At 42.2% G+C, this 27,809-nt stretch overlaps 1 protein-coding gene across 1 annotated transcript; it reads right to left on the bottom strand.

Moving 5' to 3' along the window:
• Positions 1-1,857: 1,857 nt before the first annotated feature.
• On the bottom strand, positions 1,858-27,744 carry CDCP1 (CUB domain containing protein 1). Its single transcript, XM_029961752.1, has 11 exons — positions 27,373-27,744; positions 21,452-21,513; positions 14,927-15,072; positions 14,670-14,873; positions 13,002-13,358; positions 10,872-11,240; positions 8,004-8,231; positions 6,859-7,248; positions 6,181-6,546; positions 4,802-4,883; positions 1,858-3,618 (listed from the first exon to the last, which is right to left on the bottom strand). The coding sequence occupies exons 1-11, from the start codon at positions 27,742-27,744 to the stop codon at positions 3,168-3,170; spliced, it is 3,027 nt and encodes a 1,008-aa protein (XP_029817612.1). The 3' UTR covers positions 1,858-3,167.
• Between the last annotated feature and the right edge of the window lie 65 nt (positions 27,745-27,809).

Raw genomic sequence — 27,809 nt, 5'->3', positions numbered from 1 at the left:
GGACCCTCGCCTTTCAATTAAATGGTTAACTAGACTTAGAAATTTTCATTTCTAGGTAAAGACCACTGCACAGGAATTACTCTAGGATGGCACAACTGCAGTAAAGATACAAATGATAAACACTTTCATTTTCAATTGTATTAAGCAACAATTTTGGAGAGGGCCTAGAGACTGGACAATCCTTGCTGAGTTTCCCCATGCCTTCCAAGAGTAGATGTGATTAATTCAGCCTAGAATCCATTCCCAGCAGTTACTGGGATCCTCAGTAGTGAGGAATTCAACCATCATTTTCTATGCTCATTAAACTTGCCCCAAAATAAATTAAAAAACAATAAACAAAAAGAGCAATCAGTATGTACTGATTCCATGAGCTTTTATTTAGAACAAAATGGACTTCACACATTTTCATAAGGGTCTCTTCTGGGCTGAAGAACTAGTCATAAAATGTACTGTTATGCTATTATCCCTGAAAAGAAAATTTTGAATTCAATTGTATGTGTCAGTTGGAGATGAATAAATTATAAACATCACAACCCTACTGTGAAGCCCCTGAACTATTTATTTTTATATGAAAGCTTCAAATATTTATGACCCTTATCCTCAATGATCTAAACACACACCTTTAAGAACTGTAATTACCAGCATATCACTAGCTACACAAGAAAAAGAACACTCACAGTCAGCAGTCTGTTATCCCAGGAAACTAGATTCTCCAGAAATCCATTTCTATTGTCTAGGGTGACGGCAGAAGCTGCGAAGTCAGACATCAAAATACTCGAGGCTGAGGCCACACACACATACCCACACAAGGAAGAGATACACTAGTTACTCCAGCTGGCAGTAGCATTATTTTTCATTTATTTTAAAAAAAAATTCACAACTTTCTCTTAATGAAAAGCAAACTGGAATCTGTGCCTGAACTCTTACTATAAACATACCAAAATAAGCACAGTAAAAGTCAACTTTAGACTGGAAACATCTGTAAAATAAGGTTTACATTGCCATACCAAAAGCTGAGTTAAAAGAGAACAAATGAAAATATCCATCAACAACCATCAATATTCTCAAAGATTAAGAGGTTGTGAACAAAATCCCGATCTCCATTACGTTTTCTTCAGTTGGTTAGAAAGAACATGAACTATAAAAAGTCATCTAAGAAACTGCAGAAACCTTGCTAAGGGGAAGAGAAAGCCTTGAATTTCACTTACAGACTTCTCATTCCTTTTCAATAAAACAGAAGTGAGGAACATTGACCACACAAATGCGCAACTGGACTCCTCTGATAAAAAACATATTGAGGCAATTCAGTTACCCGAGAAAAACAGATATCAGTATTAATACAGAAATCTTTTTAAGTTCTCAAATGACATTACAATTACCCATTACACTTTGAAATATGTGATTCCAGCGAGTAGCCAGAGATCTAGGAATACATGTTTCCATATTAAAATGATAAAAATAAGCAGGAAGATACCTGAAACAATAAAAGGCATTTTTAGCTGGAATGTGTTTTGCTATATGCTACAGGAAACTGCATCAGATATGACATTATACTGAATCTTGTAGTGGTTCCAAGCAGTATAATGGTACACACTGTTAAATACACACACTTGACCAAATAAATAGTCAATCTGCCAGAACAGTTAACACAGGAAGAAATCCACATTTTTTCTTAATGTAAACAGTAAGGTTTCTAAAAGACATTTTAATTTTAAGCATTATTATCTTTTTAACATTACTGCATGCAACACTGTCGAAGTTTTATGTCACCTTTGTGCATCACTAGGCAAGAAACAGTAAGACACTTGGAGAGAAATTCTCAAGTCACTGAGTCTAGTGCTGCACAGCCTCAGTAAACTGCACACCTGGACAAGACAGATGTTTGTATATAAAAGGTAACTTTATTTTATATACCCGTAATCCTCTGCACAAAGATCTGACCCTCACGTTTTAAAAGGCACAGGCTTTTAAAAAGGCTAGAGTGAGGGGCACTTAAAATGGAACACATTATTTACCTGATTTCAAGAGCTGCCTTTAAAAGGCAGCTAGACAACTGAACTGCAAGTCCTGCCAGAAATCAAGAACTGTCCCCACCATCATTTAAACACTTGAAACATTTAGGCTTGTCTTATGGATTCACTCTCATTCTTTGCATTTCAGAGAAACCACCTGCTGGAAACAATAGTTTCCTTTACCATGTTTTTTAATCCTTAGTAACAGGTGAAGTGAAAAGCACTAGTAAACAGCTGAATGACCGCATACTTATTTCTTCATTGAATCCTTACTCTTACTTAAACCAAAAGTTCAAGTTATTAGTAGAATGTGAATGTTATAGGCATCTGAACACAAGTGCAAATTGGTTTAGACTTTTTGAAACTGTTTTTGTACAAAAGCAAGAAAATAGTCTTTGGTGTAGGTTCATATTGTACAATCCAAGTATAATAACATCAGTCAAAAATTACAGAAAACCCTTAACTTATCTTCTGAAGTAGAAGAGTCCAAAGCTCAAGTGATCACACTGATTTATAGGCAGAGAGCTCTTCCAGGTGGCCTACATGGCCTATACCTGGTCTTTCACTACACTTACATAGCCACTATCATGCTAAATATGATAAAATTTTCAAGCTTTCACAGCTTTCACTGTCCTTTCACAGGTGGAAAGGACAGTGTCCCCACCTGTGCTCAGATATTAGCAGATTGCTTAGATGTGTGCAACCTGGAGCTGCCTTGAGACAGTGATGCAGCCTGCATCTCCTAAGAGTCACCAACCAACACTCAAACAAATGACTCTGAGAGGAGGAAATACTGGACAGAACACTCTCCCCACTACTAATGGCCCCAGTTTTAAGCTGGCAGTTAGGAATTAAATTTCCAGATGCCTTTTTAGTAAAAAGCAGAAGTGTACCTTTGGCACCTGTTTCACGACAAGAAGTGCATGCAGTCCTGGAATGTTCTGACTGAGTTTGCTAGATGTTCACTTTAAAATTGAAAGCTATCAACAGCTAAATTTAAAAAAATAAAATTACACAAAAAACCAAAACCACACACAAAACAACACAATATCAAAACACATTTAAAAATAACACTCCTCTTCAGTACTTTTTTTCTCCTAGACTGCTATCCTTACACCTGTGTTTCCACAGGAAACTGCTATACCTGGTATAAAATTATTCCACTAAACCATCCTGTTTCTTACTTTCCAGCAAGGGCATACTTGTGTCTTCCTTATCCTTTTCATTTGCATCTCCATTGTCCTCTAATTGCCCCAATTTCTGATGAGCAAATGTGTAAGTGTCATGGTCTGTGTCCATCAGAGGTGGAGATTCCTCCCCAGTGTTAGAAGAGCATTTAATGTCTTTTCTGAAGGAGAATGGAGGCGGTGAAGGAGGCAAGCTACCCATGCGTCCATCAAAAGGCCGGTACACATCAACTTCTGGGGCAATTGAGCCATTAGACTCCTTCAGCAAGTGTCCATAGACCACAGCATCATCAATAACTGCATAGACATGAGACTCGTTGTTTTGCCTCCCTTTTCTGAATAAGCTTTTTTTTCCAGGCATCTGGGTATTCACGTTAGCATTGTACACTCCCACCATGGGATTCTGGGTTTTCTTCTTCCTGTTACAGAGTTGAAATTGTTAACAGGTCAAAAACAACGTATCTGGTGTGTTTGAACTCAATAATAACAGCTTCTGTTTACCCATCCCAGCCACAGTGTCAGGCAGTCTACCTGGATTAAAGGCTTTACTGGCAATCTTAGGAAAAATAGACTCTTGAGTCTAGACATGCTGTTTTAACAGAGCAGAAAATAACTTCACACCACCTGGTTACCCACTGCTGCTGTCTGACCCTGAAGTTTGCAAGATTAACTGCAATGGCCTGCCAAGCATTGGGGTCCTGGCTGTGCAGTGTACCGAGTCCCACAACATCCACCGACATTAGTAAGACCCAGCGACTACTAGATCCTCACAAAACAAGGCTGAGTGTTATTTGAAGATGAGACAGTGGGTCCCCTATAAAAGCCAAATGAACTTTTCTTGGTTATACTTTGAGTGACTGTCCCTAAATTGGAAAGAACAAAGGCCAAACTGAAGACTTTTAAGCCTGCATTTGTAAAGTCTCTCCTGTGTGGCAGGAAAATGTGCTCATAAGTGCATAGTCACCATATTGCATAAATTCCTTCCAGCTTTACAGTTTCTGGACCCAACCACCTTGACGGCACTGAGAATACATGAAAGCCCAAGCTATCAATGACTTCAGACTCTGCTTGTATGAGTAATGCTACACATGTAAGCTTTGCACAACTCAGTTCTCACTCCAAGGACTCATCTCATAGAAAAATACTCCCACTTGATGTGAAAACTCCAGAAGTGGCTGGATGTTGTGTAGGTGAAAGAAAGCTCTTGGTATATCTAGGTAAGCTTACAGCTTGCTTGAATGAAGACTTGAATAGAGTCACACACAAAATCACAATGAATGTAGCTATTGCGTGTCAGGGACTGCTGGAGTCCAACCAACACCTCACTTACAGTACAGCCAAAAGCCTGTACTAAGGTCAAGGTAAGCAGTACTCTGCAGGTTGAAGTAATGTGACTCCAGGAATGCTGCTCTGCTCTTAGAGTCAGTCAGTTTAGAGTAAAGAAGCATTCCTGGAGTCACACTGCTTCCACACCATTGCCTACCTAATGCTTTAGACCCTGGTTCAAGGGATCTATATCAATACATGAAACAGATGGCCAAGCAGCTCTCCCAAAATACCTTCTTTAACTGCTAAGTTACACACATCAAATTATGAACTTACTTCTTCTTAACACAGCACACAGTCAGTCCAATAGCCGCAAGAACTCCGGCCCCAGCTACCACAGCGAGTATGATTCCTAGGTCTGCAAACAGACAAGATACAAGGACACTGAGCAAAAGAAAGAACATCCAGCTTTCTCCTAAAAGCTGCCTGGGTTTGAACCTCCTCAAGAGTTTCTACACATACCAGCTGCCTGCAGAGCAGCAGTTCCCAAGCCATGCTCACCACAGAACAACACAGGCCATTTCCAAGAGGCTGGAAGTCAGGCAACAACCAACTACTGCTGTTGGCAGTGGAGCACAACCAAAACCCCAATCAACCCACCCGCCTCCAAGAGTTTAATACAGTTCATGCACTGCTGAACTTACCTGCAGCATCTCACATGCCTCTGGCTGAATAAGCAAGGAAGAGAAAAAAGTGAAGAAACAGAGAAGGATTCAACAGGAGAAATAGTGACATTTCAACAATTTCCCCTCAAAACCATCCTTTCCTCTGAAATGCACAGGTTGTGTTGACTTGGGGTTTTCTAGGAGTCATAAAATTGATTAGGAAAGTCCACACATGAGCAAACAAAAATGCTGCATGTTTTAAAAGAAGTATACATTACAAAAAAAATTATTGAAAAATTAGAAATCAATTTGATACTGCTTCAGCTCTAGTCTGTGAATCCAATACTTCTATGGACAGCAGTCTTCCACAGGTGAAGAGGAAGTGCAAATGTGAAGCAAATTTAAATAAGCAAAGACTACTCTAAAAATGTCCCCTTCCCCCTTTTTTTTTTTTTTTACCATTTATGTTTCAGGGAGATGAAAGAGAACAAGAACACAGATTTTGCTGTTAGCAGTCAGGGCCCACTCTCCACTAAATGGTCGGACCTGTCCTGGGGATGATTTCTTGCTTATGTGAACACTGAGATTAATTGAATTGCTAACATGAAGTGAGCACTACTTGGATGAATAAGTTTGCATAATCAAATCCCAAGCTTTTCACCAGGTCTGTGACCTTGGAAGGGAGAAAAATCATTTGATCTTATTATACATTCTGTCTGCTATCGCCAACTGAAAAACCTGAATTAAATTTAAAAAAATGAAATCTAGTCTTAATACCCCGATCCCTTCAATCCCCTGTGTAAATAAAAGAAAACCCATAAACATACCCCACCCCCTAGAAACCCCCACCACATTAAAATCCCTCCTTTCTCTCCAGCTCCTAGAAATACCCAGCTGAAACTCTCAGAAGTTTTTGAAGGACAGACGTTTTCAAGTGCAGAATCTCATAAACCTCCCACATCCAAGGAGGACCACCATCCATTCCTGTTACCCCAAGGGAAAGCAAGGAAACAAGCAGAAAACAAATCACCACAGCCTTACAGGACTCACCTATCTGCTTGTCAGCAAAAGTCACCCAGAACTCCAAGGTCAGGTGCATCTTGTCCACAGGTTTACAGTTGGAGATGTTTACCCAGAAGTTGTGATACATATTTCGGGGATTAGGCAGAACTTCATCCTCACGGCGCACGGTCTCCTCTGCCCCCAAAGTCTCCTCCTTTATGTTGATATAGGCACGGCCTGTCTCACAAGCAATACCCATGCGGTCCTTGAGGAACCCAAGGCGGGCAATTTGCTTGCTGGGCACAATGATGTACCAGGATATGGAGACATAGGGAGGTAAACCATAACGCCAGTTGGGAGTCTGCAAGTAAACTCTGGCCTTTGGATTTGGACTCACAGTGAAAGAGCACTCATCTGTAGTATGGGAAAAGAATGAAAACTTAGTTCTAATAATTACAGTCCCCTCCTACATCAGTAACTATCACAACAAACACAGGCATATCTGCAGAATTTCCCATAACCATCTACCCAGAACATGGAGTGCAAAGTTCGTTCTTTTTTCCAGGAACAAACAACCTCACTGGTTCAGATACAGACTGATTCTAGCAATGGCTCCAGGACTAGACTCTAAAGAATTGAACTCTTAATTTCTGTTTATCCATACGTGCTTTAATAAGCATATTGAGAGATTTATCACTGCACAACAAAATATACAAAATACCTCACCTTTAATATGTGGCACAAAAGACATTTTCAAATCTTGATGGTTAGACTCATTGATGAATCCTTTACCAAATGTATTTAAGGATATGGTGATATTATTCCTCATCTGAATCTTTTCAATGGATCCACCAGGACAGAATACACCAACATTCAGCTCCGTCTCTGGGGTGGCACTAACAATGTTGTAACTGAAGCTCCTGTTGCACCTCTGCTCTGGGACATCTGAGACATGTTGCTGAAGTTTCAAGGACGGAGATGTAACTTCTATGTTGATCAGATCGGGGGCCAAAAGCTTCCAAATAAACCTGTGCAGCGGAATTGGCAATTGCATAATAGCCTTGGGCACCGAAAGAGAATAGATCTTCCTCTGACACCACCAAAGATCAACACAGCCTGCAATCACAAAAACAAATCTCAAGGGTTGTGTATTTCTTGCAGAGGAATTATCTAGGTACATACAGAGTACAGTCAGTTTTTCCTTACAGAACTCAGATAAGCACCTACCTGAGAAAATATCCCCTCTTAGAAACCTTTACCCAAACATGTATTGTTTGTATTTAAAGAGCTTTCCTTAATATGCTGCAGGACACCCAAGAAACAAATAGATACAAACATATTCAAAATTCCTCACTCAAGATACTACTTTTGCTATATCACTTGCTAACTGAGACGCTGCTACAGACTAGTCAAGGTACAGATACATACCTGAAATCTCTTTCTTTACCAATAGTTGAAAGCATTTAGGAAAATCATACACCAAGGGGACACCCAAGCAGCACAAGATGCATTCCTGATGGCCACCTTGGTCCTGAATTTTCATGGGCAGATAGATTTATGGCTCTCAAGCTCTGTTTCCCTATTTCACAGTAGCTAGCGAGAAGATTCTTAGGTGATTTCTGTCCTTTCCCTTCTGGGAACAGTTACACAGTTTCTATTTTTAAAGGCAGAATGATGTACTGAACAAGGTCACCTCCAGATTCATTCTACCCATCTAGGTGCACTGTACCCATCTGGCCCAGCTGGCCAATGCCCCGTTTACAACCAAAATCCATTTCAAGCCAAAAGGAGAGAGAAGGTTTCACTGAGTCCTGGGGAAAAACATGCAAAAGCATTCCCTAGGCAACAATGTTAAGCCACTTTTGTCATACTTATGCCTTTTTCAGCCGTGATCCTCAGACGGGATAAGTCCTTGCACAGAAAGGAGATCCTGTAGACGGTGCCAGACGCTAAAGTCAAGATGCGGTCGCAGGTGCGAGGATCCTTACAGATCAAGCATGCGGGTTCAGACATGAGTGGGGTGCGGCCAGGCCACCCTTCTAAGTGTATGGTCACAGTCATGTTCCGCTCCTTGCTCAGGTCAACCAGATGGGTGACATCTGCAACGAAAAACATCCCAGAGCAGTTACAGGCAAGAAGCGTGGTGTGAAGCAGAACTTCATCTCTTCTCGTCCCATTATACGAGCAGCTGTCACAGCTATTTCTATCTCAGCTAAGATATTTACTTCTTTCCATCAATGTAATATGAACTCAGGAGGTATTGTATCACTCTTCTAACGTAGAGGTTTGAGCCTTTCCACACACAAAGCCCATTTCCCTCCCCCTTTCCAGCTATAGCAGGCTAATACATATGCTAAGCCCCATGTGTGGGCAGCTACAGCAAGTTGGAACAACAAGGGTAAGCAGGAATGGCAAATACCTTCTCCCATGTAAGTTAAGGGCAGTTGCAAATACTTAGAACATCTGGAAGGAGGAAATAAAAGGAAAGAGGAAAAAATGCAAGATTATGGGTCATAGTGTAGTTCACAAAGATTGACTATCATGTGGAAAGATAGATATTGCATCCACACAACAACCTGATGCTGTTAACAAGCCACGGGTCTCTAATGTCAAAGAAAGTAACCTGATATAGTGAAAAGTATCCCTGTCCATGGCAGGGAGGGTTGGAACTGGATGATCTTTAAGGTCCCTATCAACCCAAATCATTCCATGATTCTATAAAGAATAGGGGGAAAAAATTGAAAAAAATTACACACACACACACATACTCTATTACTACTCTTCATTTTCTGATTTTAGCTTTACCTATGGATCTCAAAGTCATACACAGAAGGTGAATAAACAGCTTTCTCCTGTGAGGGAAACCAGACACACAAAAAGGCAAGTGGTCAAATGAAGTTGTCCAAGTCACTGGACAAGCACACAACCAAGCACAGAACCTAAGATTCCTACCACAAGGTTACTCATTCTTCAGAACACTTTTTCCTGCAGCAGCCAAACGCAGCAAGACTTAGATCAAGAAGTTATTGTGACTGCAAAGAGCTATATTTTCTTCTTATTTAATGACAAGCACCACAGACAGCTGTGGAATACCCAAATGTTTGGAAAGCTTTGAAAATATGCAGATATCAATGCATTTTTAATAAGAGCAACGTTGCAGATGGCAACCTGAGGGCTGATTTTGAATCTTTGATAGAACTTACATAACTACAAAATCAATCATGAAATCCTATAAAATCCCTAGAGAAACCACTGTTGTCTCTTAAATCCACGTGGTTTATTACTTGCATTTCCTTCACGAAATGACAACGTGTTTTTAATTTTGTAGGTGATTATCGTCTTGTCTACTGGCCATAAATATATTAAAATTCTTCTTGCTTTCCAAAGTAGAAGGGAAATAAAGCTGATTAACTGAATACAATGTTTTCATTCTGTCTAGTTTCCAAGATGCAACACACAATAAATGTAAGTAAACACGATTTTGTTAACAACAACTTTGTGAGGATTTACTGTTCATAAATGGAGCCTGGCTAGAGAGACAAAGGATGGAGGACTGCAGTGGTGAAATGCTACAGACCCTTTCTGGATATGTGACTTCAGGGCACAGGCCATTCAAACTTTATTCCTTCTAAAATCACTTAAAAAGCCTCTAAGTAGCTCCTGTCACAGTGGTGGTCAAGTGTGGACCTTCCTCCACCTGCTCTTCTGCAGTGAGTGCACCTTGATTATTGACCTCCACCCTGAACTGAGGTCAGAGCTGATAAGTCAGAGAATAAATCACTAGCTCATTACCTAGCCAGGCCTTTTATATCTGTTTTTAGATAAATGCTCTGATATTACAAGCTATTGTGTTAAACCAATCTGACTTTCAGGCTAGAAAAACAAACAAACAAATTATTTTCTTAGTGTAGAGAAAGAAACATAAAGAACATCCAAATATGTAGGAGATATTACTAGTGGAGTATCCTGCTGACAACTTCTGTGCCTATGTGACTTCTTCACACCAGATGATGTTCAGGCAATCAAAATAAAACTCAAAGGAAGAAAGAAAGGAAGGAAAGAAATGCACACTGATGCCATTAGTATTACAAAGACAATTTTCCATGTCTCATTTCACCAGTTTATGCTACAGATCTTGTTACCTACCATGACAGCAGGTTTCACCTTGTTAAACACAATTGCTCATGTTGAGAGCAGGAAATTGGGCTCACATTTTATGATTTGCCTTTAAAATGTTGAATCTTACATCTGAAAGTAAAACTGTCCAAACGAGCTTGAACTTGATTTCTTTACTGGAGAACAGGTAGCCACATGTAAGCCCAAACAATTCCAACTGAGCAGCTACAGTCCTTGCCTGATAGCTTGATCAGACTCTCAGGAGGAACACAGTCTATACAACACGCAAGACCTGATACTCCAGGTATTAAAGGCATTTTTCAATTACATGATTCAGACGCTGGAAAGGGAGTCTCAATTTACAAGCTTACAGGATAAAATCTACAAACAGAGCTTCATACTCCATTGCAAATTGCAAATTTCAGCATCACTGCTCGCCTTGCTGTAGTGATGGCCAAAGGTACCAAGGGCAGTAAAACAGGCCTCAGTGTTGCTTGGCAACCCACCTCCTTAAACTCACAGAGGGACCTAGGTTCAAGGAAAATAACCAAACAAGGAGTATTTCTCTCCCTTTTGGTGCTCAGTCCAGGTGTCTGCAAGCAAAAGCAATAAAAGGTACTTACTCTCATCAAGCTGCGGATGTTGAACGATGACTTGGAAGAGCAAGCGAAGGATGCCTGGGTTCTGGGCATCCTGATCACAGCCCTGCAGGGACATGTTGAAACTGCCAGCAATATTGGCAGGCTGGCTGTCACTCAGCTTGAACACCTCCGGGTTGCTGGGGGAGCCAGGGATGTAGTACTCTACTCTCTCCTCTTTCCTTTCGCAGTTGGAGAGGCTGTAGTTGTGGAAAAACACACTTGCTCTCATGCTTGAAGGAACCACAAACTGCCACGTCATGAGCTCATCTTCTGGAAAGCCCAGTGGGTAGTTGGGGGACATCAGGGTGATGGAAGACTCCCTCTTCAAAATGGATTCAATTATGCATAACCCTAAAACATGGGGTAGGAGGAAGAAAATATACAAAACAAGTTCCATTTAATGAAGACATACTGACATATCTAGTAGCCCAGAGGCAGAGTATTTTTATTTTTACAGTGAGATCATCCACTTCAGCTACAGGTTAGTTTATTATAAAACCCTCAGACTAAAACATATACTCAAGTTGATTCTTTTGTCTTCAATTCCAGAAAATATAAGGAATAAATTAATGCTGCATTTTCAGTTTAGTGGGTTAACCTTTCGAGCATATGGACAGACAAGCCTTTATTCTTGGGAAAAGAAAGATCCTAGTTCGTACTTCTACTCCGGGCTTTGCAAGAGCAAACATGCCACTTGATAACTGCTTCTGCTCCAACAGGTTTTGGGAAACAGAAGATGTGAGCTTTTATACCAGAATGGAGCAATCTTTCCTAAAACCTCCTGAATCTAACAAAAAGCACACCAACACAGAGCCTCAAAAAGGCGTGATAAAACATGAATATGAACCATGGAGTCCATGTAATACAGTTGGATGACTCTTCCCAGCATGAAGTTGGGTACACAGAGATTATGGTCCTGCTCTAGGACTCCTGGGGTCATGTGCAACTGCAAGGAGTGCCAGGAGTTACAAGAAACTCACGTTCTAGAAGCTCAAACCAGGACCAAGTTCCTTTTATAGCTGATAGCAACAACTGCAGAACTCAAGTATAGAGCAAGAACACCTCCCAAAGAGGATTTGTCATGAGATCACAAAATAACCCACTGATTGGTAAATAATATTTCAGGTATTTTAGGAAGATTATTACCCAATGTTTTGTGTTACTGTGCAGGTTGAAACAGATAACTGTATTTAAGTAGCCTCATATGCCTCCCAGGCACTGCTTCCCCTTTTCCCACATTCCTCTCCTGAAGAAAAGCATTGGTTTGAGGCTCCAGAAGTTAAGAAAGCTATATTTAAAAATAAGCAAGCCCAACTACACACTGCAACCATTAAAAAAACTCCCTTGGCTTATTCGAATTATGCTACCTAGTCTCACTGAGCTGAACACACAAAAACAAGAGAGCAGGTATGTCAAAGTTTTAGGAAATTTAAAGAGATTGGAAATGAATAATCACAGGATTGTGATTATTAGGGTTGGAAGGGACCCCTAGAGATCACCTGGTCCAACTTCCCTGCCAAGGTAGGGTCACCTCGGGCAGGTGACACAGGAACGCATCCAGGTGGGTTTTGAATGTCTCCAGAGAGGGAGACTCCATGACCTCCCTGGGCAGCCTGTCCCAGTGCTCTGCCACCCTCAATGGAAAGAAGTTCTTCCTCATGTTGAAGTGTGACTTACTGTGTTTTAGTTTATGGCCATTGCTCCTCATCCTATCGCTGGGTACCATGGAAAAGAATCTGGCACCCACTGTTGAGACATTTATATGCATTAGTGAGATCCCCTCTCAGTCTTCTTGTCTCTAGACTAAATAGGCCCAGCTCCCGCAGTTTCTCCTCATAAGAAACGCTCCAGTCCCTTAATCTTCTTTGTGGCCTTCCACTGGACACTCTCCAGTGCACCAAAAGGAGCAACAGAACAGTCTTCATAATTATTAATTGACCAAACAAAGATATTTTGACTCCAGAAGAGCACCAGCTTACCAAACTAAAAATTATACAACAATAGTTTCCAGAAAAGATGAAGTGGAAGGGAGTTAGGGACAGCAGCACCAAAACTAGAAGGTTAGCTGAGAAGAAAGGTTTAAATAATTCAATTACAGTACTCCATACTTACTTTTTATGGAAGTCCTGTTAGCTATGCTGAAGCCTGAGGTGGTGAGGGGCGAGTCCCATGGGAGGTGCAGAGACATGACAACTCCTCCCAGCAACTTGACACGAGACACTGAGCCATTCCTGCAGAAGGTGCCAATGTTGACCACGGCGTTATCAATACAGCTGTTGATGTTGTAGCTAATGAAATCTGAGCACGTCTCTCCTGGTTCAATCTGCCTTAGCCACGGGGCAGAAAATTTTAGTTCGAGTCCAGCTTTTGTACTTGCCTTCACATCCCAGATATAAGTCCTGTTAAGGCGGGGCAGCTGCATTGGGTAAAGATAAACATCTCCAAAGGGACATGGGCCTGACACACAGTCTAAATGGAGAGAAGGAACAGCCATAATACACTCTGGAAACCATTCAAGTAAACAAGGAATTTGACACTTCTTCCTTGCTATTTTCACAATTTTTAGGTTGCACTTAACTTTTCTTCTACTGCACTAAAAGGCACTCCTGTAACACGGTCACATGTTGTCTCTAAACAGGTCTCCCATAGAACAGACAGGATAAACCTGCTTTAGTTGGGCTGACTACCAGAAGGGTTTCATTGTCTCAAGTATTCTGCCTTGTTTGCTGAAGAATTTAGAAGGTATTTAGTGAATAGGGTAGAGTCTGAATGGGCAAAAGACAGAAACACAGTGTAAATAGAGCTGGAAATCACAGACCTAGAGAATCCATTTTATCCCACCTCTCTCAGAGAATTCCTGTCAAATCATTCATTGCTAAATTTTCTACTGTTTGCAATAAACTGTATTTCTGTTTCCTTGGTGCCCAGATGAACAACAAAAGCAACTACCCCAGGATTCTGGGGAGAACCTAGAGAACTTTAATCTGAAGAATCCTAATGATTGATTGACACTCAAAATAAGCATACTTTAATCTACGTCTAAGCTCCAACTTAAAAGAAGAAATATCACAAGTGTATCTTGCAAATATATCATGAGATATTGTGAGCATTACTATTTGCATGAATCATATGAATAAAATTCCAAAACACAAACAGAATTATCCTTGAACACTATCCCAAAAATAATGATGTCACTAAAGACTGAATGGCCAACGAAGTTTGGGATCTAGTTGTGAAGTTGCATGTGTTCATGACATTAAAGAGTACATACACCAGGGATAACATTCAAAGTAAATGAAGCTTTAGCTACACTTCCAAATTTTCAGTTTCTTGTCTTCAGTGACATTCATCAAATATAAAGAAACATCTGCATGTCTTCAATGTTTCTGTTGTCCTTATAGATACACTCAAGCTGTTCATCAAATACATAATATATTACTGTAAGTGTTCAGAGGCTTTTGCCACGGGAAAAAAAAAAAAGATTCTTCGATGGGTTTGTAAATTGTGGGAAAAAGAAAAGGCAGAAAGGAATTGGCACAACAAACTACCATTTAACTGCTTCCAACACAGCCAAGTTAACATTAATTCTGCCAGCTGCAATACAGACTTCTTTAACTTGCATAGTTTCAGTAATTCAAGGTTATTTATCAGTGCTAAAAGATTTCTTCTTACCTAACATTAGGTGGATATCTTAATACAGTAACCAGAAAGAAGGGTATGTGGTTTTACTGGAGGAAAATTACCACTGGGGGAAGATTAAAAAAAAAATCTGTATCTTACCAATATTTTTCTGAATTTCCATGACGAAATACTTCTCTGGAGTACTACAAGTGAAGGTAAAAGTCACATTCTCCCCAGGCTTTAAGATGAGTTCAGACCTGATGACACTTCTAATGTGCATTTTACAGCTTGATGAAACACCAGGTTTCAGTTTAATTGTAACTGTGGTGTTGTCCACTTTACGAAGAGAGATTGCAAAGGAAGCTAAGAAAGAAAAAAAACAGATATCAGAGGTGTTTTTTTACTATGAGGATCACCAGCCTTTCCCCACATCACCACAGATGCCACAGTGTCCAAAGGAATATTAGCATCCACATTTTCAGGAGTCTCTAGTGTTGTACCAATAGAAAATGCCTTGGCTCTGTCAGCACAGACAACATAGAAATATGCTTGCTGTATGTGCCTAAGAGAGGTATACAGGGAATTTGTGCAGAACCAGTTCTGCTCCAATTTACACTTCCTAGTGTAATTTACTTCACACTTAAAAGGAGCTCAGCTATTCCTTTCAAATTTTTGTTCTCCTGACTTTGGCTTTCAGTCTTTTATCACACAGCCTCCTTAATTTCTGAAGGTGCCCATCAAGTCATGACTCAGTTTAGGAAGTTTACTCAGTAGCAAACAACAAAACAAGGTTCAACTTCAATCACACACAATGAATCTCTGGGTACACATCAACAACTACTGCAGCCCAAATGAGGTATTCCAGTGATACCAAAAGGACATACCAACAGACATTTATACCCGCGGTCATGGCTCTCTCTCTTTTAAAAATATATACCCAATACAAGACACCAAGGAGCACTGACTGGACATTCAAGATGACCAGAAAAGTTATTAGCATCAGTTGGATGCTTAGTAAAGATATAACCCAGCCTTGGCTGAAGCAAGTAAAGTTTGCATTGAAGTCAACCATATCCCAGCCACAGGTGAAAATCTGAGGACAGGTCAGTCGATCAGTTTTCTACAACTTGTTTCAACTGCTCCCCCTTCCTTATTTCAGTGTCTGTAAGATACAATCATAGTGTCTACAGCACTTGTGCTTCTAGTGTATATATAAAAAAATGTACATAAAAAATAAGAGATCTAGAAATAAGGTTACTCCAAGTTCTGTTTAAAAACATCTGTTCCTCGAGTGGGACATCACACAGGGCTGCATGACAAAGCTCTGCCCATATGCCAGGTTGGGAATCCTCTTGCTTGTTAACCCCAAGAAAGAGAGATTTACCCTGGCAAAATTAGCAGTGCAGTACCCCGAGGGAGCCTCTGAAGCCATTCCCATTGCCAGGCAGCATGCCAGGAAGGTGTAGGAGAACAACTGGGTCACAAAATCACACCTGCAAGATGCCCCAGGCTCTGCCCAACTGTTCACCATCCCTTGAGCACCAGCACAGTCCATGCCAGCTGCTACTGACACAGCAGTGGTAAGGAGGCTGGCCAAAGCCCAGAGACCCGGGGACTCACTTGGTGAGGGTTGTGGGGAGGGAGGCTGAGCACACCATGGGAATCCTTGATCAGCAGAGCCCTCTCATGGCAGATGAGCACGCCAGAAACTCTCAACAAACATGCCCACTCAACTCAGAACTTTAGCCATTGAAGCTGCAGAGAGAAGCTTATTGCATTAGTGACTCCATTTCACACAAAACCCACCTGTTCTATTTAAGAGAGGTTTAAAAACTCTCCTGATTTTTACAGCATTCTCACGTTTCTCCAGGGCCTGACTTTTACTGCAATGTTTGGCAAAAGTCCTGAGGATTTATCAGGGGCTATCGTCCCTCCCTGCCACTGGGAACGTTGCAGCTCCAGGTTTGTCAACATCAGGTACCAAAAATCTCATGGCTAAAGAGAATAGGGCAGAATAGAGTATTCAAAGAGGCACTCCATCAAGCTTTTATTTGAGTTTTGTTGGTCTTGAGCCTTTTTGCAGCCTTTCTAGCTTGGAATTAAAAGATTCAGCAAGCCCTTGAAACTGCCTTACCTATTTGCCTCCAGGATCAAAGGCTTTAAATGAAAACCTCAAACAGCACGAGGCTTGCCAAATTGCTGCACATACTTTTAACCTCAAGTTTACCAATGCTCTAAAACCATTAGTGAGAACCTGGTCACTGAGTAACTTTCTTACAGCTTTTAGGTGACAGGACAGTATTCTAACCCGAGAGCCTACACTGAATTCTCCTGCCTCTTCCAAATGCCAGCACACTTTACATCTGGGTTTTTGCCTTAGAAATGTTTTTGCAGAGGTTTTCAATCTGGGTTTCCTGAGGAAAAAAGACGACGGTATAGTCGTCCTTCCAAGTACACAGGGGACAATTGCAGGGGCAATGTCCATGGGGTGGGGAAAAGAAGAGAGTAAAGCCAAGCAAGCAACCAGTGTTGCTCTTCCTCATTCTTCAGGAGGAAGCAGTCTTCAGAAGACAAAGTGAAACTACTTCCAACCTAGCCCGCAGTTTTGTTTCCCATAACACTGCACGTTTTTGGGGGTTATTTGGGGTTTTTATTTACCACACTTAGTGCACAGAATACCTTTTTACTAAGATGGTCACCATTTTTCTGATGTTTAAGTCACCCTGATATGAAGTGTTAATAGCATAATTAATAATAATTAATTATTACAGTAATTAATAATTACAGACAACAGAGGCTTCTTTCTTGCATAGGATAACTGTCATACTCATCTACAGTTTATAAGTATTACTAAAAAGTCTGTTTCTAATTTCCTGGTCAAACAGTTATCACTATTCCTCTTCTCATCCATGGGACAGCACAGCCATACAACCAACTTGGGAGGACAGAGAAACACACCAGGACCACTAACAGCCAGCACTTCTGCACCACATGCTGGTGCCTGGCTCTGATTTTTAGTCATGAGGATTAAGTATAAGCATAACCTTAAACATATGACTAGTTTTAAAACAGAACAAATACACACTCTGACCTGAAATAAGGAGTAGGAATTTTTAACATTTTGAAATAAGCAAAGCCTGCTTACAAGGGTCAAAACAAAGTATCCCCAGCCCTTGAAAGACCCAAATTCTGCTGCCTGGACTTTTTTTACCTCCTTCCCTCTCCTCTTGCTGACTTCATGACCATATAATCATTCTCCATTTGATCCCTCTGCAAGAATATAAAATATTTGTCAGCTCAGGATCACTTTCCAGCATGGATGTGACCCATGCCTCAGCTTTCCTAAACAGGACCTGAGCAAAATCACAGAAGTTTTGCAATGAACAATATATCATCATCCCAAGAGGCAACAAGGATCAGATCTCTACCAAATTAGGTTCAGCAAAGCTGTCTGCTAGAAGCCCACATGAAGACATACACATTATTGCATAAACAAACAGCTTCCCCAGATGAAACTGATAATTTTGGCCAAGAAATGAGTGTAGTGCTGTAATGTCAACAGCAGCCAGCTAGGGATGTGCTGAGATACATTAGACTATCAAATCTAATTTTCATAGGAAAAATAGAAGAATCATGCAGAAATTATATCCAGTGATCCCAAAGTCACTAAAAATAAATGAACAAATGGCTAAAACCCCCAAACTACAGCCACACACAAGCAGCACAACAGAGAGACTACGTAAAGAGCATCTCTGTTGGAGAGCTTTTATGAACACAAGTGAGTCTCCTCATGACTCACACTAATCTGTCTTTGTCTATGATTCCCACTGCATGCCTTTTTATTAGGATTACTGGTAACTGGACATGTTTCTTCAAAAGAAGCAATTTCCACACCTCATTGCTGCTGCACAGGGATGACACACAGGATATCCAAACCAACAAGATGAAGCATTGCCAAGATGGATCTCATCTTTGTCTACACAACAATGGAATTGTTGGGCTAGAAGATGTCAGAGATGAAGCCTCCAACCCCAAGCTGGTTCACAGGCTGATGCAGACAGCTGATCTCACCCTATTTTTCTTTTCCTCTAAGCAATTACAGTTTTGTAGCCTGCATTGGATATTTCTTCAAATGCCCTAATCTCAATCTGCACCCTCCCTGCCACAGATGGATTTTTCTATTGCTCATGCTCATTTAAGAATGCACCTTCACAACAGCTGCATCATTACAGCATCCCTTTATCACTAGAGTAATGCCCCTCTCCACACAAACACAGCTCGGCTAGCTTTTCTTCAACAGTATCATATTTCCAAACTTTTCATCAATGTTATTGCTCAGAGCTCTCCCACTGGGGTTAGAAACAAACTACATAGTGTAAAACAAGTTGGATTACTCCAAGGAGTTTAGCCCAAATTTATCTACTGTGTTTGCACCTGACACTAATCTTATAGTACTTTTAATATGTATAGATAAATGTCAAAAGGACGTTTTTCCTTTACAAGACAGGGGTGCAATGTAGAAGACAGCTGGCGAGTAGTCAAGCCAGTGGCACTCACAGAGAGTGTGCATAAGTATGTACAATCAAAGGACTTGGCAGAACAGAAGTTTTTATGGCTATGTGCAGTGCCTTGCTAAACAAAGCAGGAGCTAGAACAGAGTCCAACTAGTTTTAGCTAGACAGCTGCATTTCATTGCAGTAATTTATCCATAAGCATCTATGGATGGATTAAAACAATCAAAAAAATCCCAGACAGACCAAGAAAACAAAACCAGAGTCACCAACAACAAAATCCCAGATATTAATTTAGCCCAAAATTTTGTACAAAACCTCTTGGTTTTCTCATTCTGGTTAAATCACAGCCTTGCTCCACTACAGCCATTTTTAATAAAAACCAAGTGGATGGGGCTGACTCAGATACCACTGATGAGCTGGCAGCAGCTGGAGGAGACAGGCTGCTGTGGAAGACTAGTAGCGGCAACACTCGCTCCGGATATGAAATACCTGTATCCAAACCCTGGTTCTGCCTGAAGGGGATCTGAACCCATAAAACCAACACACCTCTCCAGAGAACATTGCAGCACATTGTGCCACGACCTCGGGACAAGGATAGCATTGGGATGTTGTTAGCCTCTACAGCTTGGAAGGCTCTCCTGGAAAGTTCACCGCCTCTTCTGAGCCCCTTCAGGGATGCTGACCTGCAGGCACACTCATAACCTGCTGAGGTTATTCCACTACACATAAGCTACTGCAAGAGTCACTGCAAGATGGTGGCAAGCAAGGGGTGCAACTCAGTAGCACAGTAACCCAGCCATAATCTGAATTATTTCAGGTCCAAACCAAACCAACTCCTCTCCCTGATCTATTGGATAGCATCAGATCAAGAGACAGCAGCATCAGCAAGACACAAGCAGAACAATCCATCCAAAACACCCTTCTCCTAGCTAAGCGACCTCAAGGCTATGATGGGGATCACTGGCTCAAGTTCCCACATCCTGAACAAACACCCCAATGGCTCAGCTAAGATACCTACAAACAGCTGCGCCTGACCACCTATTTCTGCATCATCTCCAACACAATTCCCTGCACAGTTCACTCAGATTTGCCAACAACACACCAAATAATATTTAAAAGAGTACACATCTCCCTGCTTTGCCAACTCAATCATGTTGTACCTGTCTTATTGACTTCTTTGACAATCCAAGTCCAACTCTCCAGTTAACTGCAGCACCCAGATGCCCAAGCACCATCCACTTCTCCAATCTCACCTGCAGTGTCTATCCAGCTAAGGGCAAAGTTAGTCAGGGATCCATACACTGCTTGGACTCCTCTAACCTACTGAACAGTGCTGAGAGCAGCAAATGAAAGATCACAAGCATCATCAAAAATTACAGCCAACCCTTCTTGCTGCAAGCTGCTGAAATCCTGTTTGACTTTACAAAGTGACCAGGTTTTCTGTTTACATTTAAAGTGTGAACTAACCAGTCTCTCCACTGCAGGATGATCTCCTTATATTTGGACCTGTCTTCCAACATCACGCTTGTTTAGGATATGAGGTCCATATTTTGTGAAAGGGTTGCTTTCAGGGAATCACACAGAAAATTAAAGCAATAAAATCTGCAAAGCTTGTAAACTCCTACCAACAGATGCTGCCAATTGCTACTGTGCCATGGTAACCACCCACATTTCAGGAGAGGGCACTTGGGAGAGAATACCCATTCCTCAGACATCAGAGTATAGCCCCCTAATCTTCACTGATTATTTAAACTGACAAGACAAGATGGGACACAAAGGAGGTGAGATGTCACACATTCCCCTCCTCATCAGGGAGGAAGGGTGGACACTTCTGGCATAGTGATGTTACAAGCCATTCCATCACAATTCACCAGAAAAGATCTGTTAGCACCCCAGGCCAACAAGGTTGCTCATTCAAAAGTTAATTCATTAATTTGTAATGCCTAACAGGAATAAAGTACCTATAGATTTAAAATAACAACAACAAAAAAAAGGCCTATTTCTACCCCTTTCTCTAGAAGAAAGATAACTTGGAAGATAATTAAGACACTCAGATGACTTGTGAAAAAGAGATTTTTTTAAAAGAAACTTTGATTTTCACCAAAAGTGGGAAAGAGAGACACTTTGTGATTTGGCAAGCTTAGCTGTAATTATGTAAAGGAAAATGTTGTCTCTGAGCTGCCCTTTCTTAATTATTATTTTACAGATATGAAGTTTTGTTGCTTCTGTAGAAGTGAGACACAGATCTGAGTGAACACTGTCTGCAAGCTGACCACTAGCTCACATACAACACACAAAATGTACGACATGTGAGTCTGTACAGCTTCGGAGAAAATGTCACACTAGCTCAAGGAACGCTGATACCACACAAGTCACTGCAGGAGCCTCCCTTGATCAAAGGGTGTTGCTTGCACAGTTTATTCCTACCTTGATGTAAGCCAGCAAGAGGACATCTTGGAGCATGTCTGAGCAGCTCTTCGGTCTTGGCTCTGGTTAACAAAGGAGTAAAAGCACATTTCACAATCGGGGTCCCTCCCACACCAAACATCCTGCTGCCAGTCTCTCACTTCTGAGGAACTTCAGATCATCCCTTTTCACTCCTCAAAGTTTGCTCTCTCTCAGCTCTGCCCAGGGACCCAGAAAAGCCAGGGCCAACTCCAAAATGTCAGCATTATCATACCTCTCAAAATAAGAGTTTGCTCTGACATCAAATAACCACACTCACTTTGCTCCCCAAGAAATCAAAAGGCACAGCTCGAGGCAGGCTGTCCCATGGTATTCTTGTGAATGGTTGTTAAAAGGTATCCAATAGAACAGGCAAAGTTGAGACTTTTTCCCCTGTTACAGGAGATCGATTAAAAAAATAATCACCCTCCTTGCAGTATTGGCAGCCTGGGCACTCAGAAGCAGACTAGATCTTACTAGCATACATGAAATGCATGTCTCCTAAACACTATGGCACAATTCTTCAGCTGTCTCTTCCTGAAGGTCTTCCAGGACATCCCACCAATCCTGTCCACACTAGGCAGGTTCAGCTGCAGGCAGCAAACCCTCACCTCCTGCCACCAGCCCATACAGAAATACAAGATTTTGCCCTGACGTAACAGCCAGCAGCCAACAATGTACTGAGCACAGCCCAGCCCACATCCTTTCCTTCATACCCTGCTGGCACAGGCAGACGCGAAGCAAGAAGAAACTGTATGGTCACACCTCCAAGAAATTAGAGAAGTTTTCAAGTCAAGGGATGGTGACACGGCTCTATCAGCCAAATACTACCAAGAGAGCACCAAAAGTCACCAGCTGCCTTAGAGGTTAATGGTTTGGTTCCAACAAACCGACTGTGCTGAGCAAGTGTGTCCTCCGCTCCAGAGCTGAGGTTTGACAGGGATACTCAGGCAGCATCAGGGAGTTGAATAATGTCCCAGAAACTGCTGGAAGTGCTTCGTTAAGGTGACACCTTTACCCTTTCCCCCAGGTGGGCAAAGGTTTATAAATTATAGAAATTATTAAAGGTGCAGATTTGTAAAAAGATTTTAACAGAAATTTACAATATTAAGCCAAAAAGAACCCATTTAGATCAAAACTGGCATCCAAGGCCCATTTTCCCCATATCCTCTGGCCTAACACATGCTTTGCTGCAGCTGAGTCTTTCTAGGAGCTCTCGTGTGGAGACCAAGGCCAAAAAACATCCAAAGGGAGAGCTCAGAAGACATCCAGATGAGAGCAGGAGGAAGGAGGACCTTGCTGCAGTAAGAAAACTACTGGCCAGCTCAGTTCAGGGGTACAGCCCGCTCATGACAGTGATGAGCAACACTCAGCTTCCCCCTCACAGCTCCAGCAATAACCCAGCACCACCAGCAACTCCGCACCAGCCACAACACAGAGGGGTACACAACCCCACACACGTTCACTGCTCCCGTGTTGCATTCATCTATCGCTGCCCAGAACCCAAAGAAGGTCATGTTTTGCTATCAGCAATTACAAAAAACGAATGAGAAAGTAATCAATACAGGGAAACTGATGAAGAAGGAAAAGGGTTACTCACCCTTCGCCTACAGTAATTTGCAAACTAATTTGCAAACACACCATATGCCTGTCACCCATAGCTGTAGCAGTCAACACGGGGAAAGTCAAAAGTGTCTTGACTTTGTTCTCAGCAAACGATGGTTTCTCATTCTATTTCAAATATTAAAAAAACATTTCTGGAACAAGTAAGTGCAAAGTTGTTCCACCTCTGGCTAAGACTGAGGTGAGGGTTTGGCAGCTGTGGAGCCCAAAGCTTTTTTATTTAACATATGCCTGTATAAATAACAATTAAGCTGGGTGATAAGGGCTATACCAATAAACCAAGCCCCAGCAATATTTATTTGTGAAAACACTGCTGCTGCTACATATTTCAAAAAGTAAAAACTTTTTTCCCAGTAGTTTTCCTCCTACTTTCTTTTCCATTTCAATATTATTTAAAGATAATTCATATAAGCAATTAACAAGCCTAAGCACAACTGACCCAAATGATACCCGATACCAGGTAGGGGAAAGGTCCTTCCTTTATTTCATAAAGCCTGATTTCTGTCTAGAAACTCTTGTTACAGTGTAGGAATACAGAGAAGTTGTAATAAAAATGAGAGGAGGACAATCTTCTAGCCAACAAATAATTAATTTTCTCCATGTCACAGGTCCATGGTGGTACTCTGAATATGAGCTTCAGCAGCCTCCAATACTTCCACCTTGTTTCTCCCTTGGCCAGTCCTCTGCCTTGAGCCAATGCCAAAAAATGAACTTTTTCAGCCTACTTTCCTTTAATTATTTTTTGGCTGATGAGCCACCGCAGCACATCAAATGACAACCCCAGGCACAAAAAAGACGCCAGCTAGCTAAGGAGCCAGGCTCAGGAGCCGGCTCACCACATCAGGCTTCTTCTCTCTCGGGCCACTTCCCAGCCAAATGGCTGCTATTTGTCAGTATTTTCAGTTTTGCGCACGAGTAACCCCATGACCAAGAGTACAGCTGTTGGAGAAACTTCATTCACATCCGACTCCAGAGAGCACAACCTTACTGAGGATCTCTAGTGGAGGCACTCAAACTGGTGGTCACTTGTGTTGCCGTGGACAACAAGGTCAGCTCAATGTATTAATCCTCAAATATTTTCATGTTCCCACCACCTCACATATCGACTTGGGCCTCCATATTACCTCTACATCCCTTCAGACTTACAGATGAACAAAAAATACACAAAGACAAGGTTCACCTGTTAAAAACAAACAACTCAAACCCACAAAAAAACCCTGGAATTAAGAAAAAAAAATTAAGGGTATTTTCTGGTGGAGAGTTTAAGGTAGTAGCACCAGAACTGAGACAGACTACAAACTAGTAGTTTACTATAAACACATTATTTTCTAGAGAGTAAAAACTAAGCACTCCAGACTGAAAATGGCAGGAGGTAAGCAATAAAGAAGTTACTAACGCACATTGGCTGTGGTCTTAAAAGAAAAGGTCTCAATCAAATGAGCAAACAATGATTCAGAATGGAAATGATCCAGCTTCCACTGACTTTCAGAGGAGAACAAACAGGCTGGTTATTTATATTCTGTCAGAACAGCAAAAAGACCCTGCTAACAGCTTGGGTTTTTTTTATTTTATTAAAGGAAGCAGCTTTACATATTAAGACTGACACATGACTCAAATCAGTCGGTTGCCAAGAAAAAGTTAACTGGAGGGTACAAAGAGAGTCAACATAGCACTATCTATAAATTCACTTATTATAACAATGATATTTTAAAGACAAAGCCCAAAACATATATGCAGATTTTATCACATTTATAAGGACACTTTAAATCTGAAATATTTGTGTTTCACAGACAGAATAAAAAGTCTGATTAACTTTATTATTACTGCTTCAGAGAAACATCTTTTTAGTTGGAAAACACATTTTCAAAGGTCAGATATGCAATACTTCATTCACGCTCCCATGTCTACGCACAGCTATCACACCAAATACTTCTTTCTGTAGTTTTCCAGCTATAAGTTAACCAATCTTTCATTTGATAATTTACATTATGCATGAAGTTGCATTTCAAGAAAACCTAAAAGCTCCTCTGAATAAAATGTGACCAGCCACACTTGACCCACACGTTCCTACAGGATGGTAAGAAGACCACTGTAATACTGTACCTACTAGGAAGTGGTGGAGGCAGACAGTGAGAGAAGAACGAACTTCACCAAGGATGACAAGAGACAGCTTTAGAGCTCACCAAAATTTGTAGCTGTCTCGCTAGAGCATCATCACTCTCCAAGAAGAGGCTCATGTGCCTCATACACAGCCCATGTGCACACCCAGCCTAAAGCTGGCCTTGCTAAAAGAGAGGTAGCTGCAACTTGCAGCCAAAACACAGCAACAGCAGAGCCAGTACCAACATCAGCACCAAGGGCAAAGGGAACTCCTTAAAAATTACAGACTACGTGGGGGTGTGGGGAAAAATCTTAACCTGAGCTATCTTGGGCTTTCAGGACAAACCTTTGCTCAGGGAAGTGTCCCAACTACAGTTTTGGTTGTGCAATAACAAAAGCAGCTCCCACTGGAATGAAGGACACCTCTAGGCATGTGAGATCTGCCAACAAAGCTGGGAAGACACCAATCCCGCTCACACCACAGCAACCTTCAGCTTGCCAACCCATGCAGCATTGCCAATTAATGCAGCTAAGACTGAGCCACCTCTTTTTGGAGGGACTGGGAATTCACGAAGAGGAGGAAGGCACCAAGTTAGAGACTTGCAGAGGATGACAGAGGACCTGGCACACAGGAGCAGTGGTGCTTGTGCAGGAGACAGACCACAGGCAGAAGCATGCAGTAGGAAAGGAAGGGACTGAAGGAGGTAGGAAGAGGGGCCATCATCAGTGGCAGCAAACCACTGGGTCTATCAGTGATGTTTTGCGCAATTTCACTGTTAATAACTTTGCTTCACAGAGCAACTTCGGGGTTTGCCTGAGGGCAACGTCAGTGGCTGGGGAGCTCTTGCTCTCTGGTTCCTCCAGATTAAGCTAAGATCATGGGAAAGTCTATCTCCTCTGCTTCTAGTGCTGACCCATCTTAAGTTTTAAACATTTGTTTTCTCTGGAAACAAAACACAATTAAACACTGCACAATATTCTTTCTTTTTCCTTTAGAGAGGCAAATAGATGTCATTCACTCAATGCAGAGGCAATATATTAAATGCAAATATTTTATTTAAAAGACTACGCAGCTTGAAACTTAAACCTTGGGGCTGTCCAATTTCACAGTCAACATTTAGACTGTATTGTCTATAATAAGAATGGCATGATCCCCACTTCAGAAGAACCAGAGCAGTTAAAGGTAATAGAAATGTTAAAAAGGCACAAATTTCATATCAGACTCTCAGTTATTCATAGTAACTGCAAGTGACACCAGCTATTCTGTACAGAAGGACTCATACTTCAGGAGCCTTTAACAGGACTACTGATAGCAATAAAACAGACTGTTTAGACTTGAGGATGGGCATTTTTTGCAATCAAGCAGTTTTGGAAATTGAGGAAAACCCCACACACTATCCCTGTGTTTATAACTGGAATTCTTCTGCGGTCGCAGACAGGATTTAAGAAAATTATGCATGGTTTAGATACATGGGATTGCACCAAGCATCCAGGAATTTCAAGAGATGCAGAGCTAGTAGTGAGCAGCAGCCCCCATCAAACTATCTGACCCGGCTGGGCATACAAACCATTCTGTTTCCGTGCTTCCGCAGTTCATCCATTGCTCTATATAAATAATATTATCTTTGCTGAAAAGTTCACATGACTGCACGGTCCGACACAGAACACGGTCCTGAGAGCTTCTCCTCCCTACAGAGAATTCAGCTGCCCCTCTGGCGTCCAGGAAAAAGGACTTTGTGAAGTTATTTGCATAACCAATACTCCAGCAAGCAAGGATGTAAAGATCAAATCATTTATCTGGACAGTACTTTCACAGAGAAAGAAAAAGAACGTTCAGACGATGGGTGCTGAAACTGAACCCTAACCCTATCCCCGCTCCCACCCGCGTCCCCTTTAAACAACTAATAGTTATTTAATCAGTAGCAGCACACGGGGATAAAGGCAGAGTGATCGGTCTCTCGCCTACGCTGGGGCCAAGAAAAGTGAGGTCGGGCTCAGCCGCACACCGGGCGGGTCCCATCGGGCGTGCAGGGGGTTGCGGGGAGCCAAGGGTCGGGGTGATGGGGGGCCGAGCCAGGGAAGGCGGAGGGGAGCTGACCCGAGGGTGGGGTGATGGGGAGCCGAGCCGGGGCTGGGGGGTGCCGCCCCATCCCTGTCCCTGTCCCTGTCCCCGTCCCTACCTTGCGGCGGGAGCAGCTGCGCCGAGGCGGCCAGGAGGCGGCCAGGAGCGCGGCCAGCGCCTGGCCCGCCGCCATCTCCCGCATGGACCCGCGCCGAGGCGGGCGCGGGTCCCCTCCGGCACCGCCGCCGCCCGCTTCCTGCTCCACCTCGCCACCTGGAGGGGCGGGGCGGGCTGGGGCAGGTGAAAATCCCTCCTCTTCCCCCCGGGCGGCAGCGCTGGCTCGTCCCGGCCGCGGGCGCTGCCTCCGCCCCGGCGCAGCGGGGTGGAGCCGGCTGGGCGGGAGTGCCGAGGGTGCGGGTCGTTGTCGGAGAGGTGTTATTCCTGCTGTGACACCTTGCTCTAAGCGCTTTTCCCTGCCCGTTCCCGGCATCATTAACGCTTACCGAAAGGCTTTCGACTTGTTGGTCACCAAGCTCCCCTCGCCCCCTCGATGAG

The sequence above is a fragment of the Manacus vitellinus genome, unplaced genomic scaffold, assembly GCF_001715985.3.
Source record: "Manacus vitellinus isolate BGI_N305 unplaced genomic scaffold, ASM171598v3 scaffold_3_pilon, whole genome shotgun sequence".
NCBI lineage: Eukaryota > Metazoa > Chordata > Aves > Passeriformes > Pipridae > Manacus > Manacus vitellinus.
The sequence above is the reverse complement of the archived record's forward strand: the minus strand, read 5'-3'. Positions and strand labels throughout refer to the sequence as shown.